This window comes from Pristiophorus japonicus, chromosome 3 (assembly GCF_044704955.1).
Source record: "Pristiophorus japonicus isolate sPriJap1 chromosome 3, sPriJap1.hap1, whole genome shotgun sequence".
Classification (NCBI taxonomy): domain Eukaryota; kingdom Metazoa; phylum Chordata; class Chondrichthyes; family Pristiophoridae; genus Pristiophorus; species Pristiophorus japonicus.
This window is the reverse complement of record NC_091979.1, coordinates 68,059,951-68,080,930: the sequence shown is the minus strand read 5'-3', so window position 1 is coordinate 68,080,930 and position 20,980 is coordinate 68,059,951. Positions and strand designations below refer to the sequence as shown.

The following is a 20,980-nucleotide window of genomic DNA, read 5'->3' as shown; positions in this document are numbered from 1 at the left end:
AGTCAGTGGTTACACCCAGGTGTTGACAGTGGGGGACTTGGTGATGGTGATACTGTGGAAGGTCAGGGGGATGTGGTTGGGCCTTTTCTTGTTATAGCTGGTCATTGCCTGGCACTATATGGCATGTGTTACTTGTCTGAATATTGTCTGGATCTTGCTATAGACTTCATTATTGGAGGAGTTGTGAATGGAATAGAAGACTAGAATTTTCAGAGGCTAAAGCTGCTTGATCTTATAATTAGCGAGAAGGTCATTAATGAAGCAGTTGAAGATGGTTGGGAGAGAAGTTAATTAATGAAGCAGTTGAAGATGGCTGGGAGAGAAGGGAATTGATGGAGCAGCTGGGCCAACCACTAAGAACCTCCAGCAACGATGTCCTGGATTTGTGATAATTGGCCTCTGACAACCACAAACCTCTTTCTTTGTGACAGATATGACTCCATAGTAACATAGGAATTGCTAAATGAATAAAGACCAGGTCCATCAAGTTTGGTTTCACTCATCCTGGTAATAACATGATGCAATAATAATGGAGATGTTGACTAATCATAGCAAATAAGCTCTATCAATTAGTCTACAACAGACCCAGAAATGACACGAGGAAAACCAGTGACAAGAGCTTTGGGAACTCTAGATCCAAAGTGATGTTTCCTGAATTTTTTTCATGCACGGGTCCTTTAATTTGCTACGCGGCCCATTCAAATCTTCGCGCATGTGTGATTATTCCCATTGAGAAGCCAGTGAGCGGTCTGCAGACCTCCAGACTGCCACGTGGCTTAAAAGGAACATTGGTCCAAAGTCATCTTTTCCCTCCTAAGCATGCTACACTTGCCACACATCATGTCTCAAATGACTCCTGTATCCCAAAATGTTATTTGCTGAAAGAAATCTAATTTGAATGAATCAACAGTAACTTCTTCCACTATCTCCCCTAGGGAGTCTGTTCCGTAGATTGACCACTTGCTCACTGAAATATTGTTTCCTTAGATTAGTTTTGAATTTAACCCCTTTCAAGCACAGGCTGTCTGTACTGTTCTGGACAAAGTGAAATCATCATCATTATAGGCGGTCCCTCGAACGAGGATGACTTGCTTCCACACCAAAAGGGATGAGTTCATAGATGTTTCAATGGAGGACTTGATATTCCAGTCCTGAAGATGCCTGTGTGTGGATTTTTTTAACGTGTGGTGACCATTGCACATCAGCCACCACACGGGCTTGACAGAACTAGGCCTTTATCCAGTGGCAAGGGTAAACCAGGATGACTGTAGACCTGTTCTGCTGTACGGACCTAGCGTGCACACATATCGCAGTGTGGGCTGGCCCGTGCTGCCCTTGGGCCTTCGGCTCTTCTGGGCCCTGCACTCTCATTTGCCGCTCCTCCGCCATCATCTCTCGTCGCTGATCCCTCAACGCTCCTCCGTCACGATCTCTTGCCGCTCCTCCACCACAAAACATTCACCGCAACTCCGCCATGAACTCTCACCGCTTATCTCTTGTCACATCTCGGCCACGATCTCTCACCGCTCCTTCGCTGCACCTCCGCCACGATCTCTTGCCACTCATCCGCCACGACCTTTCCGCTCCTCTGCTGTGCCTGGGCCCCGCCGATGTTCTTGCCAATGCTCTAACTGCCGACCTGGGCCTTGATGACATCACCCAGTCGCCCACTTCGAAATCATCGCACACTTGGGACGACTCACGCTGGAAATTGTAGTGGCATGCTCTTTTATCCTCCCGACCTGCGGTGGTGTCGTCCCGCAGGTAGGGGTTGCCCACGATGTTCCAGGGGCCCGCGCTCCAGCTTTTATCCTCCCGACCTGCGGTGGTGTCCTCTCGCAGGTCAGGATGACCCATGATGTTCTAGGGGCCCGCGCTCCAGCTCTTTTATCCTCCCGACCTGCGGTCGTGTCCTCTCAAGGTGAAATAGTTTGTTATGGTCTACATTATCTAGTCCTTTTTAGAAGCCAAGCACTAGAGAATTTTCCTTTAGGCAATAGTTTTGCTGTGGCCCCTTGGCGCCATACTCTGTCAAATGCAACGATGTCGACGGCATTTATCTCGCTCTCGTGTCCATGTTTGGATCAAGGCTGTAACAAAACTTGCAGCTGAGTGGTTCTTGGTGAGTTGGTGTTGCTTGATGGCACTAATAACTTCTATTGCTTTGATGACGATGGAGTGGCATTAGATTTGTTCTGCTTGTCATGGATAGTACATGCTTAGGCAATTTTCTACATTGTTGGGTTAATGTCTGTGTCATAGTTGCATTAGAATAGCTTGGCTAGCAGGTTAGTTCTGATAAGTCAGGTCTTCAGCACTACAGCTGGGATGTTTTCAGGGCCCATAACCGTTGCTGTGTCCAGTGTACTTGGCCACATAATGCGATATGGAATGAACCAAATTGACTGAACATTGGCATCAATGAAAGTAAGGACCTTGGGAGGAGGCCAATGGACCGTCCACTTGGCACTTTTGGCTGAACACATTGTGAGCACTTCCCAGATATGTTTCTTGTACTCACGACCTGGGCTCCATCATGTTTGAGATTGGGGATGTTTATGGAGCAATTTTCCTCTTGTTAGTTGCCTGATTGCCACCATTCTCAACTGAATATGTAGGGGTACAGAGCTTTGCTTTGACTAGATGGTTTTCGGACCATTTAACACTGTCAATAGCTTGCTCCTTTTGGTACTTAGCTTGGAGTTGTGTTGTAGCTTCACTTAAGTTGGTGCCTCATTCAAAATTCTCCATTGAACCAGGGTTGATCTTATTAATGGTCGTTTAAAAATTATATTTTTGAATATTTTGAACAAAGAAATGGCAGACCAGTTGAACAAATACTTTGGTTCTATTTTCACGAAGAAAGACACAAATAACCTTCCGGAAATACTAGGGGAATGAGGGTCTAGTGAGAAGGAGGAACTGAAGGATATCCTTATTAGATGGGAAATTGTGTTCGGGAAATTGATGGGATTGAAGGCCGATAAATCCCCAGGGCCTGATAGTCTGCATCCCAGAGTACTTAAGGAAGTGGCCCTAGAAATAGTGGATGCATTGGTGATCATTTTCCAACAGTCTATCGACTCTGGATCAGTTCCTATGGACTGGAGGGTTGCTAATGCAACACCACTTTTTAAAAAAGGAGGGAGAGAGAAAATGGAGAATTACAGACCAGTTAGCCTGACATCAGTAGTGGGGAAATTGTTGGAATCAATTATTAAAGATGAAATAGCATTTAGAAAGCAGTGACAGGATCGGTCCAAGTCAGCATGGATTTATGAAAGGGAAATCATGCTTGACAAATCTTCTAGAATGTTTTGAGGATGTAACTAGTAGAGTGGACAAGGGAGAACCAGTGGATGTGGTGTTTTTGGACTTTCAAAAGGCTTTTGACAAGGTCCCACACAAGAGATTGGTGTGCAAAATTAAAGCACATGGTATTGGGGTAATGTATTGACATGGATAGAGAACTGGTTGGCAGATAGGGAGCAGGGAGTCGAGATAAACTGGTCCTTTTCAGAATGGCAGGCAGTGACTAGTGGGGTGCTGCAGGGCTCAGTGTTGGGACCCCAACTATTTACAGTATGCATCAATAATTTAGATGAAGGAATTGAGTGTAATATCTCCAAGTTTGCAGATGACACTAAGCTGGGTAGCGGTGTGAGCTGTAAGGAGGATGCTAAGAGGCTGCAGGGTTACTTGGACAGGTTAGTTGAGTGGGCAAATGTGTGGCAGATGCAGTATATTGTGGATAAATGTGAGGTTATCCACTTTGGTGGCAAAAACATGAAGGTAGAATATTATCTGAATGGCAGCAGAATAGGAAAAGGGGAGGTGCAACGAGACCTGGGTGTCATGGTACATCAGTCATTGAAAGTTGGCGTGCAGGTACAGCAGGCGGTGAAGAAGACAAATGGCATGTTAGCCTTCATAGCTAGGGGATTTGAGTATAGGAGCAGGGCAGTCTGTCTTGTACAGGGCCTTGGTGAGGTCTCACCTGGAATATTGTGTTCAGTTTTGGTCTCCTAATCTGAGGAAGGACGTTCTTGCTATTGAGGGAGTGCAGCAAAGATTCACCAGACTGATTCCCAGGATGACAGGACTGACATATAAGGAGAGACTGGATTGACTAGGCCTGTATTCACTGGACTTTAGAAGGATGAGAGGGGATCTCATAGAAACATATAAAATTCTGACGGGACTGGACAGGTTAGATGCAGGAAGACTGTTCCCGATGTTGGGGAAGTCCAGAACCAGGGGACACAGTCTTAAGGGTAAGAGGTAAGCCATTTAGGACTGAGATGAGGAGAAACTTCTTCACTCAGAGAGTTGTTAACTTGTGGAATTCTCTACCGCAGAGAGTTGTTGATGCCAGTTCGTTGGATATATTCAAGAGGGAGTTAGATATGGCCCTTGCGGCTAAAAGGAGCAAGGGGTATGGAGAGAAAGCAGGAAAGGGGTACTGAGGTGAATGAGCAGCCATGATCTTATTGAATGGTGGTGCAGGCTCGAAGGGTCGAATGACCTACTACTGCACCTATTTTCTATGTTTCTATTTCTGAATGCTTTTATAAAAATATTAGATTTTTTATGGGGTATTTTCTACTCTTACTCCCTCACTACTACTTCAATTTTTGTTCCTCTTTTATTCTCTCAAGGCGTCTTCCCTTCGGCAGATGACTGGTGTCTTCAGGCTTTTGCCTATGTTAATTATGAGTTCATATAGTGAGATTGTAATTCAGCATAGTGTGGAATTGAAGTAGAATTTGATCATGCTGTGTAGTGTCCTGTGTTGATGCTTCAACACCCTGCTACTCTGTTATTTACATGTTTGAAACAAGTGTTAGCTTCCTATTGGGAAACATAAAATATTCATCGATTTTCGGAGTATAAAAGTAGGAAAGTCCTGCTCCAACTATACAGGGTGTTGGTAAGACCACACCTGGAGTACTGCGTACAGTTTTGGTGGTCTTATTTAAAGAAGGATATACTTGCATTGGAGGCTGTTCAGAGAAGGTTCACTAGTTGATTCCTGAGATGAAGGGGTTGTTATATGAAGAAAGGTTGAGCAGGTTGGGCCTATACTCATTGGAGTTTAGTAGAATGAGCGGTGGTCTTATTGAAGCATGTAAGATTCTGAGGGGGCATGACAGGGTAGATGCAGAGAGGATGTTTCCCCTCATGGGGGAATCTAGAACTAGGGGGCATAGTTTCAGAATAAGGGGTCGCCCATTTAAAACCGAAATGAGGAGGAATTTCTTCTGAGGGCCGTGAATCTTTGGAATTCTCTACCCCAGTGACCTCTGGAGGTTGGGTCTTTGAATATATTTAAGGTGGAAATAGACAGATTTTTGAATGATAAGGGAGTGGATGGTTATGGGGAGCAGACAGAGAAGTGGAGTTGAGGCCAGGATCAGATCAGCCATGATCTTATTGAATGGCAGAGCAGGCTCGAGAGGCCAAATGGCCTACTGTTGCTCCTATTTCTTATGTTCTTAACTACAGTATTACTAAGAAAAACTTGCTAATGTCCCAGAAGATAGAGATTGATATTCCATTTCCTTTGTGGGTTTTTTTGTAAAAATCTACAGGTGTTGCTCAGACAGAATAGATGTTTTTATAGCAAGGGTAAAGGTATAATCATTTTGATATTTTATTAATTGTGATAAGGAACTTGTTGATTTTATAATGGGTATTCCAGTTTAATTATTAACACTTAGTAAGAATTAGATGCAGGCATCAAGTTATTAAGCACAGCAAATAAATTGTGAAATGTGGGCAGTATATTAATAAAATTTAGTAAGTAATTTAATTCAATCATTAAATTTACCTAGATACAACACTTAGCTGTGCAGAGTTGAGGATCACATCATACCAGGTATGAGCTGCTTTGAAATAACAGCTTCTTGTGGTTTGAGTATATTTCTGAAACTTCAAGAAAGGTGCTTTAAACAATCTCTTCAGTGATCAGCATCATTTTTCCACATTTGCGGCTCTTTTATACTTTTCCAGAAACCAATCTCTCTTCCACCCCCCGTCCACTGAGCAGATCACAAGAAATTAGGCTGCAATACAATGCAATGAAACTTAGTTTGATGAATGCTAACATGTGAGACATTATTGCAGCACTTTTTAAAAATGAAATTGCAGAGAACATCCTTTAGTTCACGTATCAATTTTCAATTTGATTGGCACAACTGTTTTTAAAAAAAAAGAAATGGGTGTTATACAAATGGGAATTTGTAATCCTTCCATATGGCATTTGAATTACAGTATTTCAGAAAGCAGAGACTGAAAGCAACGAGTATTAGACTCCGTGCAAACCAGAAGCGGTCTTGGTTGGGTTCATGGAGCTGAATTTTCTTAACCAAAGGGAGGAATACTTTAATTTAGGGTCCTAACACACCTAACTGTTGGCTCCAAAACACACTCCTGTACTCAAGATAAAAACAAAAAGGGATTGTGTTTACTTTTATTTGTCACTAAGGCACATCGATCATACTTGAACACAGCCCAAAAAGCCACACCAAGGTGCAGTAAAGTTGTGAATGAGCATAGATCTGAAAGCTTGCGCATCATAGCAGCCTGAAACACATCGTGATCTGAAGGCTAGTTCAAAAATCACAGAGCAGAAGGCAAGTCTGAGGCCCCTCAGAGAGTCAAGAGTTGTTTTTAGGTATTTGAAAATCGTAAAAGTACGTTTTTTTGTTTCCCCCCCACCCCCCAACCTGAATTGATTTTTGTTTGTGTGACTATTGTGCTTTTTAGTAGGCATGTATATATTTAAATGGATGGGGAACCAATATGACTTCTGAAAAGACTTAGAATTTTATTTTCAGTATAATTCAACATAATTGGTTTCTTTCTCGTGAATAAATAGAAATGTGTGTCTTTGATCTGGATGGTTTTGTCATCGGTTCAAAATTTAAATTAATCCATCTGCTCCATCTGAAATTTGAGTAATGCATGTGCCTTGCAGCCTATAAACGTGTTGCTTTCTCTCTCGCGCTACAGACAAGTGCCAGATGCAAAACTTTTAAAACTCATTTAGCCACTAGGTGGAGGTGTTTTCTATGTTTGTTTTAAAAAGTGTTGATCAATCTAGGTTATACTGTGACATATATATGTATTGAAAAATTGTAGCATTCTGATTTTCTTATAACTGGGATAGATAAATGGTTTTCTTCGATCCAAGTGGTGTTACAAGTTAGGAGTTTTTGATTGTTTTATTTCTGCTAATCACTTGCTTAATGTAATTTTTCTTGTCAATGCATGAAGACATTTATTGTATGTAATATAAGTGAGTTAATAAGCTTTAAGGCTATTGCAATTAAATATATCTTGGATTATGATGGAATGTAAAAAGGGATAAGCCACTTGGATGGGGGGGGGCGGGGACGGGGACGGGGAGGACAATATGTATGAATATAAAGGGGCTGCAGGAGGAGTCAAAACTAAAAATCATGGTTTAAAAACTAGTATTAAAACACTCTACCTAAACGCACGCAGCATTCGAAATAAAGTAAATGAGTTGACGGCACAAATCATTACAAATGGGTATGATTTGGTGGCCATTACAGAAACGTGGTTGCAGGGTGGCCAAGACTGGGAATTAAACATACAGGGGTATCTGACAATTCGGAAAGATAGACAAGAACGGAAAGGAGGTGGGGTACCTCTGTTAATAAAGGAAGATATCAGGGCAGTTGTGAGAGACGATATTGGCTCTAATGAACAAAATGTTGAATCATTGTGGGTGGAGATTAGAGATAGTAAGGGGAAAAAGTCACTGGTGGGCGTAGTTCATAGGCCCCCAAATAATAACTTCACGGTGGGGCGGGCAATAATCAAAGGAATAATGGAGGCATGTGAAAAAGGAACAGCAGTAATCATGGGGGATTTTAACCTAGATATCGATTGGTCAAGTCAAATCGCACGAGGTAGCCTGGAGGAGGAATTCATAGAATGCATACAGGATTGTTTCTTAGAACAGTATGTTATAGAACCTACAAGGGAGCAAGCTATCTTAGATCTGGTCCTGTGTAATGAGACAGGAATAATAAACAATCTCCTAGTAAAAGATCCTCTCGGAATGAGTGATCACAGTATGGTTGAATTTGGAATACAGATTGAGGGTGCGGAAGTAGTGTCTCAAATGAGCATACTATGCTTAAACAAAGGGGACTACAGTGGGATGAGGGCAGAGTTGGCTAAAATAGACTGGAAACACAGACTAAACGGTGGCACAATTGAGGAACAGTGGAGGACTTTTAAGGAGCTCTTTCATAATGCTCAACAAAAATATATTCCAGTGAAAAAGAAGGGCGGTAAGAGAAGGGATAACCAGCCGTGGATAACCAAGGAAATAAAGGAGACTATCAAATTAAAAACCAATGCGTATAAGGTGGCCAAGGTTAGTGGGAAACTAGAAGATTGGGAAAATTTTAAACGACATCAAAGAATGACTAAGAAAGTAATAAAGAAAGCAAAGATAGATTACGAAAGTAAACTTGCGCAAAACATAAAAACATATAGTAAAAGCTTTTACAGATATATAAAACGGAAAAGAGTGACTAAAGTAAATGTTGGTCCCTTAGAAGATGAGAAGGGGGATTTAATAATGGGAAATGTGGAAATGGCTGAGACCTTAAAAAATTATTTTGCTTCGGTCTTCACAGTGGAAGACACAAAAACAATGCCAAAAATTGCTGGTCACAGGAATGTGGGAAGGGAGGACCTTGAGACAATCACTATCACTAGGGGGGTAGTGCTGGACAGGCTAATGGGACTCAAGGTAGACAAGTCCCCTGGTCCTGATGAAATGCATCCCAGGGTATTAAAAGAGAAGACGGAAGTTATAGCAGATGCATTCGTTATAATGTACCAAATTTCTCTGGACTCTGGGGAGGTACCAACGGATTGGAAAGCAGCTAATGTAACGCCTCTGTTTAAAAAAAGGGGGCAGACAACTAGAGGCCAGTTAGTTTAACATCTGTAGTGGAGAAAATGCTTGAAGCTTATCATTAAGGAAGAAATAGCGGGACATCTAGATAGGAATAGTGCAATCAAGCAGACGCAACATGGATTCATAAAGGGGAAATCATGTTTAACTAATTTACTGGAATTCTTTGAGGATATAACGAGCATGGTGGATAGAGGTGTACCGATGGATGTGGTGTATTTAGATTTCCAAAAGGCATTCGATAAGGTCCCACACAAAAGGTTACTGCAGAAGATAAAGTCAGAGGAGTCAGAGGAAATGTATTAGCATGGAGAGAGAATTGGCTGGCTAACAAAGCAGAGAGTCGGGATAAATGGGTCCTTTTCGGGTTGGAAATCGGTGGTTAGTGGTGTGCCACAGGGATCGGTGCTGGGACCACAACTGTTTACAATATACATAGATGACCTGGAAGAGAGGACAGAGTGTAGTGTAACAAAATTTTCAGATGACACAAAGATTAGTGGGAAAGCGGGTTGTGTAGAGGACACAGAGATTTAGATAGGTTAAGCGAATGGAATACAATGTCGGGAAGTGTGGGGTCATCCACCTTGGGGGGGGGGGGGGGGGGGAAACAGTAAAAGGGAATATTATTTGAATGGGGAGAAATTACAACATGCTGCAGTGCAGAGGGACCTGGGGGTCCTTGTGCATGAAACTCTTTTAGAGGAATCCCAAAAAGTTAGTTTGCAGGTGCAGCAGGTAATCAGAAAGGCGAATGGAATGTTGGCCTTCATAGCGAAAGGGATGGAGTACAAAAGCAGGGAGGTCCTTCTGCAACTGTATAGGGTATTGGTGAGGCCGCACCTGGAGTACTGCGTGCAGTTTTGGTCACCTTACTTAAGGAAGGATATACCAGCTTTGGAGGGGGTACAGAGACGATTCACTTGGCTGATTCCGGAGATGAGGGGTTACCTTATGATGATAGATTGAGTAGACTGGGTCTTTACTCGTTGGAGTTCAGAAGGATGAGGGGTGATCTTATAGAAACATTTAAGATAATGAAAGGGATAGACAAGATAGAGGCAGAGAGGTTGTTTCCACTGGACGGGGAGACTAGAACTAGGGGGCACAGCCTCAAAATACGGGGGAGCCAATTTTAAACCGAGTTGAGAGAGAATTTCTTCTCCCAGAGGGTTGTGAATCTGTGGAATTCTCTGCCCAAGGAAGCAGCTGAGGCTAGCTCATTGAATATATTCAAGTCACAGATTTTTAACCAATAAGGGAATTAAGGGTTACGGGGAGCGGGCAGGTAAGTGAAGCTGAGTCCACGGCCAGATCAGCCATGATCTTGTTGAATGGCGGAACAGGCTCGAGGGGCTTGATGGCCTACTCCTGTTCCTAATTCTTATGTTCTTATGAATGCTCAACATTTTTTAGTTTACTTTAGAAAATTGTATTTCAGGTTTGACTTTATTCAGGATGCACACTTTAGAACTCTGATCTCCGGAAGGAAAAACAATGGATGAAAGTGATGTACTACTTCTCCTTTGTGGTCATACAATTGTTCATTTATAAGGTTAAGGAGTTTTCTGATCAGAGTGTAAGTTTTGGCTGTAGCATCATTCAGTTTGAGCGAATATCTGTACATATCACTAATGGTAAGTGTCGATGTCCTGCTAAGAATCACTGCAAAACATGTAAAATGATCGAGGACTTTCATAATGGACTGGATTATGCTCTCAGCGGTGAATGAACAGTGCCAGCCATTCATTACACTTTCACTTGCCCACAGACTTTCTATAAAATTTTGCACTGGAGCGTACTGTAAATTGAAGAGCCAGAACACCATCTATAGGGGATCTGGGGCCTATGTGAACAAGGCTAGCAACTTTGTATCTCCATAACCAGTGAGATTGAAGAATCGTTAATAAAATGCGCAGAATCTGAAACAGGAAGCGTATGTTAGAATTAGTAAATTCAATGTCAAATCAGGTACAAAAAGTAAGATAAAGAGAAGGAAAACAAGATGTGATTAAGGGAGAGCGAGAATGATAAAGAATCATTCAAAGTAAGAATTCTGTTTGGTTCAATCTTTCAATCTTGCACGATGCTCTCAGCTATTAATTGAACTAAATGGAAGATGATACCTATACTCAACTCACTTATTCAAGCCCAAAACCCCATCTAATTAAAAAAAACATTGAGAATTGGACAATTCCTAATCAGTGCCTTGGTCCAGGGCTCTCTTTCTATCCTTCCCGCTACCGTTGATGTGTATCTTGTTTGTGACATCACCGACATTAACAAATGTATTATAATGGGCCCGAAAGTACGCTGTCGGAAGCCTTTAAAGTGGCCCTGTAAATTCTGGGTGCGCGAAAACATGGAACTTGCAATCTGTCAAGTTTTGCTTGGACAGATCTTTCTCATCTGCTACAAAATCATCTTTGCTGGCACAGAGTTCAGCTATTTGCTCAACTACTGCCTGGCAAATGCCCACGAATCCCTTGCGCCTGGTAAAAGCAGATTTAAGGCCTCCTTTTACCTTTGTAAGGGTTAAAATAAATGTTAAAATCATTTCTTAAAATTATTTTAACATACACATACATTTAAAATTAGTTTAGATAAATTTTGGCCTGTTTTATAATTAAATTTTTTCAAAAAATTGCATTTTTATTTTAAATGCTTAATTACAGGGTTTTAAAATTAATTTTGAATATATGATTTATTTTTATTTTTAAGTAGTGTGAATTCTTATTTATTTGTGGATTTCTAATATGCTTATGGGGATTCTGTACGAAATGAAATTCTTATAAGCATCATAGGAAACCCCCATTTTGATTGGTTGACTGGGCCCATGTGATCCCAGGAACGCTTGCGAACCGCATACGCTCCTGGGATTCATGGGCCTTTACGCAGGTCCAGGAAGCGAAGAGTCCGAAGCTCTGGAGACGCCGTGTAAATTCGGATTTTTTTTCCAGTTTGGAGGAGTATTCTTTTGGTACGCCTCTGACTGCAAATTCAGGGCCATTACGTCATGTAAAGCTTGGGAAGCATAGGCTATTGGGAGTAAAGTACCAGTTTAGAGATCATATGTGTATTCAATAAGCTTGAAAAGAAGAAACTAAAATATTTTTAGCAAATGTTTATTGCAAAATATTGATTCATTTAGAAGTAACTTGTCTGTGGCGCGTTGTAGAGATTAGTAAATCATGTATATGTGTATTTTAAATTAGTCAGGTGGCCTTGTTTGTGCAAATTCAACAAAAGGCGAGAAGGATGTACGTGGGTGCATGTGAAGGCCCTGGTGTTCGGACGGATTTTGAAATGGTTCATCTTCGGAAAGTGCCAAATCAGTATAATCATCTGTCTGGTCTACTGGACATTTTAAAATCAAAGATTGTAAGTATTTTTTTAGAAGTACATTTTAATTGGCCTCTGGAGATAGAGTTTACTGGGTTTAGTTGGAATCATAGAATTTCACAACACAGTTAGGTGCCTATACCTGCTCTCTGAAAAAGAAATCCATTTAGTCCCATGCCCCGGACTTTCCCCATATCCTTTAATCTTTTTCCATTTCTTTTCTATAAGCTATTATGGATTCTGCTTGTATTGTTTCTGTTAGACCAGTGCATGTACCGAAAACCCTGTGCATTTTTGGTTTTGTATGCTTTCCTTACGATAGCTCCATCCCACAATCAATATAAAAAGAATCTTCATAGTCCAACCTGCACCAACCTTTTATTCCCAAACCGTCAATAAATACACCTACTCTTAAGTTCCCTATTGATCTACTGTACAAAAGCATAAATAGAAAAGTGATTGAGTTCCAACAGCGATTTGCTGTAATATGGTGTTTATGTGACTGTCTACTTCTTAGTCACCGCAGTGCATCCCTTTTATCTACTTTTTCCATGGTTGTGTTCTGAGTATGTGGTTATCTATCCTAGTGCTCCTTCTAAGTGAACTCCCACTGACAGGAGACTGGGTGAGGAGGCTAACTTGCGTCTCAGTACATGGTGCTGGGAATAAGATGGCACAAACTCTTCAAGCCTTGGATGACCCATGTAGGCTGTGAAAGATCCGCTGGTGCAAGGACAGCCTGGCCCAACCTGCCTTTTGGCAGCTACTGAAAGAGGGTGGAGAAGTAGAGTGGAAGTGCTGCTGCCTTGATGGACAGCAGCATCTTCAATGGTCACTTCCATCTTGATACTCTATGGAGCCTCCTCTGATCTTTGGATACACAGACATGGTAGCTTCATTACAAAACCAGTCCCCATCTTGCATATTATTTGGGAAAGCTTATCAATCATCATGCCTAATGATGTGGCAATAGAGCTGTCAAAGGCCTGGATGATGACTGAGCTGCCATTGTTGTCTGTCAGGTAGGAGGATATGCTGCAGATGGCCCGAAAATTGTCACTCTCGACAAGTCAGCTCTTCGCATCCTACATGTGTGACTGCTGGATTCCTCTATGTTAGCTGCCATTTGGTCACAGCTTCTCGGCAGATCCACCAGTGATTTCACAACCTGTTTTGATCAAAAAGCATCCTTCCCTTCAAAGCTAGACCACAGAGGTGTGGATCCCTGACATAAATAGCTGAGGAGGGAGACAAGCTTAACCTCCAGTAAAAAGCTCCTTGCTTCCTTCACCTGCTCCTGCTAACCCATGACCCACCACTTGTGCTGCCTGCTGTCTCTAAATCTTCTGGAGTGTGAGTATTTGAGCTGGTGTGTGGGTCGGTAATTGGACTGATGGGGCGCTCAGTGTGTTGCTACTTCCAGAGAGGCTATTTTCAAGTGACTTCCAGGAGGGGTTGGCTCTGGGAACCTGTAAAGACACAAAAAGAACAGAGTGACAAGCAGGAACTTAGTATGGTAATACTATTGTGGCTTAGGCAAGCATTTTCCATGGTTGTACTTCTCCTGGAAAGATTATGTAAGTCCTTTTGATAGAACTTTACATTGCAGCATTCTGGAAGGAGCATTAAGGTACTAACTCCTACCTAGCACTTGCCCTCTTGCTTCTTCAATGTCCATAACCTTTAAGATTCAATGTCCTTGTATGGAAATGGCTTGCTCCTCAAAGGAGATGACTTCCTTTATTGAGGCTTGGCCTCCTCCCATTGCTGAGCATTGCCTTCCATTGTGGGCTGCTTTCACCAGTAAGAAATGAAATAAAGATGAGGATTATTAGATACTGAGAAGTGCATTTATGAAAAGTGTTTCATGCAGACGAGGAGCCATTGAAGTCTGGGAGGTTTTAGCATTGTGCATGCTTGTACTGAGAGAATAAATGGTAGAGAGGGAACATTTAGAAGAGAAACTGCATCTGTGTGCATTAGTATAATATTGTATCTTGTGTAAATAACACATTGTGTGAGCTATATAATTTTACATCCTTTAATACCTTTTTTTTTAAGCCAGTGATGATGATGTAAAATGAAATTGCTGACATTTTTAGCTCAAAAGATGTAGTGTCGGAAATTTTAGCCTGGTCTTTTATGTTTACTTAAAGAGCTCAGTAAGAAGTAAAGTTGCCTGTGTGTTTTTTCTCTTCTAGGGGTGCCCTTTGACACCTTTGCCTCCAATAAGTGTAGCTATTCGGTTTACATATGTCCTTCAAGACTGGCAGCAGTACTCTTGGCCCCAGCAACCCCCAGGTAGGATGCTCCAGTTGTATTTAATGTTATAAGACTACATACGAGTATCTTCCAATTGTGCAATTTAAAGGTTTCTATTGAGCACCATGAAAATTCAAACAGCAGGCCATAGTTTCTTTAATGCATACCGTGTATGTATTTGCCCATGCTCAAACTATGCTTTTTTTAAACCTTATTTCTGCTTGCATTTTGCCTCCTTTCTTGACTTTGTTGCTCTCCATTTCTTGATCAGTGAGGGAGAAAGGATGGAGTTACTGTTGTGTGCTGCAAAGCTATGTTAGTTGCTGGGAATCTTGTATTGATGTTTACATTGGCCCGCCATTCATATATAAAGCTTTACATTTTTGCAAATTTGCTCGCAGTACCAGTTCCATACCAGCTTCTGTATTCAACACCGCTTTTCTTGCTTTCCACTGTGATAGACATAGAGTTCAGGAACCTGACAGCACACACTTACTGACTGGTATCAAGGCACAGACCAGCTGTGCAGTGCCAAACTGTTGATTTATTACTTTTTGCCAAGTGAGCACTTCAATGGTTTGCTGTGCTGGCCTTTAATTTTGTGACCTAATGAATTGCTCATATCTAGATATACGAAGCAAATGTCAATAAATATGTTGCTTGGCTGACGCTTCTGTTAGCGTATGGTATATGAAGCTGCAAGACAAAAGAAGGGAGAAAATATTAGTTTTTATACAAAGCAAAAGTGAAATGTGAGCACTTCTTACAGCTTATGCAAATATGAGAGAGCAGAATTAACCTTAATGGTAAGAGTATGCGCAATCACATTTTAAGCACATAGAAATAATTGAAGGCTTCCATTTCATTAGATTTTGAGAGTGCATTCACATGAAACTAAATTTACTTAGCCGGTAAATCTGGAGAAACTCACTGGCTTGGATTCAAAAATGCTTTTAACCCAATAACTTAATGAAAACTTGATGGATGATCTGAATTGGATTTTTAAAATTTCAATTGATAGAGTGCAAGCTTTTAATGAACATGAAGCATTCTAATTTTCATAATTAGTCTTGAGTTAGTACATTTGATTATACTATAGACTACTTTGTTCAGTGAATGGTATAGTCCAGCAATGATTTTTGTAGCACTATTTTCAATCCATATATGGGCATAACAGATCGTGCTCCGTGTTAAAAGGCCCAAAATTGCCCAGGAGTTGCTCCGTTTTTTTTGGAGCAACTTGATTTTTCTGGAGTATCTTAAAAATTTCCATTTTGCACATTCAATTTGCGCCAGTGTAAGTGAGTTAGTTAGGATTTTTTTAGTTTAGTTTAATTCATTTAAGCCAGTTTGGACAGCTAATAGTTGCTCCAAACTGACTTGGGCCAGCGTATGTGGCCACTTGTGGCCGCACAGAAAACCCTTGCGGAGAGTTAAGAACTCAGCGCAGGTAGGTACTTAATGACTTAACTAAAGAATGTGAATAGGATCAAACAGCTATACTATATGACAAACTTCGTAAAGTTAATTTACTATACAACAGAAGCATTCATGGCAGCTTAAACTACAAAAATAAATGAAGTAAATATTTACATAATTTTTTCAAAATATCCAAATAAAAAATAGAAGTACCTCCTGCTCGCAATTCTTACGTTCTTATGTAGGAAAGTATTTTCATCAACACGGTTAAGGAAAGTCTTGAGTAAGCTCATTAAAATTATTGGCTACACAGTTTTCACACCCTCCCCCTATCATACCCTCCCCATCAAACTTTTGAGATGGATTTCAAAATAGACAATTCTACCTGAACCGTTACATGGCAATGTCCTCAAGTCTTCAAGTTGTGTGTAGAATATAATGCAGGCAGCCAATAAAAGAACCAAGTGCTTTAGAAGGCAGGCTTCTCTCATTACTGTGCGGCAGGCCACTAGGGGCGGGACGCATTGGGGCCCACGCTGCAACTCGTCGTCGTCATCGCCACCGCCGCCCGCCGCCCACCCCCACCCCGCCCCCGGCAGGGCCCTAGCTCCGCCTTCCCCCCCCCCCCCCAATGTAATCGCCGCGCCAAGCCCCGGGAGAGTCAACAGAGCGGCCAGAATCTGGGGCCGTCTCTTTGGTGCCGATTTGAGCCTAGGAAGTCAGCGCATCTCACGTGAGTGCGCCGAAAAAACAGGTGGGCCAAGTTTGGGCCCTAAATTTGGGTGCATAAAATTAGTAATAGATTTGAACATGTGCCATTTACAGCACATGGGGCCCCTATTTTCCACTTGCTGGATTTTGGGCACCCACGCATGTTAACATACGATTATTTTGTGTACGTTTGCGGCAGGAAAATAAAATCGGGACTTTTGCCAAATAAATATTTGAATTTGGCGCAGCGCGCTCTGAAGTTAGTTTCAAGTCTGCGCTAAAAATTCTCTGGGCATGCATGAAAAGCTGAAGTTGCCAGGACAACCAGAGACACTTAAGCAAGCCGAAGCCTGCTTCCCCTGAAAGGACTGCTACCCCACTGCTGCAATCCCAGGCCGAAAGGACTGCTTCCCACCGGCTGGACCTGCTGCAATTCCCGGCCAAATGGCCCTCCCGCTCTCGAACTTCAACACGTAGGGGGAGCGGGTCCAGCTGGTGGGAGCAGTCCTTTCGGCCCGGGATTGCAAAGGGTCCAGACAGTGGGGGGCAGTCCTTTCGGCCTGGGATTGCAGCGGGTCCAGCCGGTGGGGAGTGTTATGTATTTAACCCTTGGCAACCTGTATCACACCACCACCAGAGGGCCTACCTGTTGGAGTCCCAAGGGATCCCAGCATCCTTGGGAGCACGGTATATAAGCAGGAGCCCCCACGCTGTACCGGCACTCTGGAGTCGAATTAAAGGAGCTAAGGTCACACTTGCTCATTGCATACAGTACTCAGTTTCATCCTTTATTATGAGCGTAACAATTGGTGACGAGGTAACGAACAACTGTGCAAAAACTGCTGGTACCCTGGAGAAGTTCTCAGAAGGGGACAATTGGGAGGCCTTCGTGGAGAGACTCGACCAATACTTTGTGGCCAATGAGCTGGAAGGGGACGATAACGCTGCCAAATGAAGGGCGATCCTCCTTACTGTCTATGGGGCAACAACCTGGGGCAACAACCTACGGCCTCATGAAGAATCTTCTAGCTCTGATAAAACCAACAACCAAATCCTATGAAGAATTGTGTACACTGGTCCTAACTCCGAAGGAAAGCGTTTTGATGGCGGTTCTACACGAGTCAGCGGTCGGAGGGCCAGGAAGTGGTGAACTATGTCGCCGAACTAAGGCGCCTTGCAGGACATTCTGAATTTGATGGATTCCTTGAACAAATGCTATGAGCCTTTTTTGTGCTTGGCATTGGCCATGAGGTAATCCTTCACAAACTGTTGACTGTTGAAACACCGAATCTGAGCAAAACCATAACGATAGCCCAGCATTTATGTCCACCAGCGATAACACCAAACAAATTTCGCAGCACAGAGGTTTCGGCTAGTACTGTGCACAAGGTAACGTTGTATACATGCCAGAATGTACACGCCGGCTGCTGCATGACCTCAGATGACCCAGAATCTACCATCAACCGTTAATGCTGAGGCAGTTAACACCTTGTTGGCGTTATGGAGGTGATCATCAATGCTGCTTCAAGCACTATGTATGCAACGGCTGCAGAACAATGGGACACCTCCAGAGAATGTGCAGGTGAACTGCAAACCACCACGTTGCAGGGAAGATCGATCCATGGTGGATCAGGCTGAACCAGAAACTTGAACCGAGGAGGCAGAGTATACATCTTCACCACGAAATGTCCACCGATTATGTTAAAAGTTGAACTGAATGGAATTCCAGTATCATGGAACGGGACGCGGGTGCGAGTCAGTCCATAATGAGCAAAAAAGCCTTCGACAGGCTGTGGTGCAACAACACAGGCCAAAGCTCAGCTCCATTCACACCAAGCTAAGAACTTACACCAAGGAACTGATCCCAGTAATTGGCAGCGCAGAAGTCAAAGTCTGCTATGATGGAGCAGTGCACGAACTCCCACTATGGATTGTGCCAGGGGAATTCCCCACACTGTTCGGCAGAAGCTGGCTGGGTAAAATCCGCTGGAACTGGGATGACATCCGAGCGCTTTCGTCTGTCGACGATGCCTCATGTACCCAGGTTCTGAGCAGATTTTCATCGTTGTTCGAGCCAGGCATTGGAAGTTTCTCGGGAGCGAAAGTGCAGATCCATTTGGTTCCCGGTACACGACTCATCCACCACAAGGCATGGGCGGTACCGTATATGATGCGAGAGAAAGTGGAAATTGAGCTGGAGAGGCTGCAGCGAGAAGGCGTCATCGTGCCGGTGGAATTCAACAAGTGGGCCAGTCCGATTGTCCCAGTACTCAGGTGACAGCATGGTCAGAATTTGTGGGGACTATAAAGTAACGATTAACCATTTTTCGCTACAGGACCATTACCCGCTACCCAAGATGAAATAGCAACGCATTTGGAAAGCAGTGACAGGATCGGTTCAAGTCAGCATGGATTTATGAAAGGGAAATCATGCTTGACAAATCTTTCAGAATTCTTTGGGGATGTAACTAGTAGAGTGGACAGGGGAGAACCAGTGGTTGTGGTATATTTGGACTTTCAAAAGGCTTTTGACAAGGTCCCACACAAGAGATTGGTGTGTAAAATTAAAGCACATGGTATTGGGGGTAATGTATTGATGTGGATAGAGAACTGGTTGGCAGACAGGAAGCAGAGAGTTGGGATAAATGGGTCCTTTTCAGAATGGCAGGCAATGACTAGTGGGGTGCCGCAGGGCTCAGTGCTGGGACCCCAGCTATTTACAATATAAATCAATGATTTAGATGAAGGAATTGAGTGTAATATCTCCAAGTTTGCAGGTGACACTAAGCTGGATGGCAGTGTGAGCTGTGAGGAGGACGCTAAGAGGATGCAGGGTGATTTGGACAGGTTAGGTGAGTGGGCAAATGCATGGCAGATGCAGTATAATGTGGATAAATGTGAGGTTATCTACTTTGGTGGCAAAAACACGAAGGCAGAATATTATCTGAATGGCGGCAGATTAGGAAAGGGGGAGGTGCAACGAGACCTGGGTGTCATGATACATTAGTCATTGAAAGTTGGCATGCAGGTACAGCAGGCGGTGAAGAAGGCAAATGGTATGTTGACCTTCATAGCTAGGGGATTTGAGTATAGGAGCAGGCAGGTCTTACTGCAGTTGTACAGGGCCTTGGTGAGGCCTCACCTGGAATATTGTGTTCAGTTTTGGTCTCCTAATCTGAGGAAGGATGTTCTTGAGGGAGTGCAGCGAAGGTTCACCAGACTGATTCCCGGGATGGCAGGACTGACATATGAGGAGAGACTGGAGTTTAGAAGGATGAGAGGGAATCTCATAGAAACACACAAAATTCTGATGGGACTGGACAGGTTTGATGCAGCAAGAATGTTCCCGATGTTGGGGAAGTCTAGAACCAGGGGACACAGTCTAAGGATAAGGGGTAAGCCATTTAGGACTGAGATGAGGAGAAGCTTCTTCACTCAGAGTTGTTAACCTGTGGAATTCTCTACTGCAGAGAGTTGTTGATGCCAGTTCGTTGGATATATTCAAGCTTGAGTTAGATATGGCCCTTATGGCTAAAGGGATCAAGGGGTATGGAGAGAAAGCAGGAAAGGGGTACTGAGGTGAATGGTAAGCCATGATCTTATTGAATGGTGGTGCAGGCTCGAAGGGCCGAATGGCCTATTTTCTATGTTTTCTAAAGCAGACGACCTATTTGCGACCCTGGCTGGAGGAAAGACGTTCACCAAGTTGGACCTGACCTCAGCCTACATGACGCAGGAGCTGGGAGAATCTTCGAAAAGCCTCACCTGCATCAACGCGCACAAAGGTCTGATTGTCTATAACAGATGCCCGTTTGGGATTCGTTCGGCCACGGCAATTTTCCAACGGAACATGGAGAGCCTGGTAAAGTCGGTTTCATGCACCCTGGTTTTCCAAGACGACATACTGGTCACAGATCGGGACACCATTGAACACCTTGAAGAATCTGGAAGAGGTTCTAAGTCAGCTAGATCACGTGGGACTCGGGATGAAACGCTCGGTGTGTTTTCCTGGTGCCAGAGGTCAAGTTCTTAGGGAGAAGAATCGTGGCAGATGGCATCAGACCCACCGACGCCAATACGGAGGCCATCAAGAACGCGCCGAGATCACGGAGCTGCGGCCGTTCCTGGGACACCTCAACCATTTTGGTAATTTCCTATCCAGGTTAAAGCATCTTGCTTCAAGCCCTACATGTGCTACTGTACAAGGGAGATGAGATGACTGGGTATGGGGGAATTCACAAGAGGCTGCCTTCAAGAAAGCCAGAAATCTGTTATGTTCCAACA

The 20,980-nt window shown here is 43.1% G+C and overlaps 1 protein-coding gene across 2 annotated transcripts in view; it reads left to right on the top strand.

Moving 5' to 3' along the window:
* rab3gap1 (RAB3 GTPase activating protein subunit 1) overlaps positions 1 to 20,980 on the top strand; it is a 101,142-nt gene that overhangs the window by 10,568 nt on the left and 69,594 nt on the right. For both annotated transcript variants that reach the window (XM_070875421.1, XM_070875420.1), the window contains exons 7-8: positions 12,178 to 12,343; positions 14,506 to 14,605. In XM_070875421.1, coding sequence (XP_070731522.1) covers positions 12,178 to 12,343; positions 14,506 to 14,605 — 266 coding nt within the window. The remainder of the gene's footprint in view (positions 1 to 12,177; positions 12,344 to 14,505; positions 14,606 to 20,980) is intronic.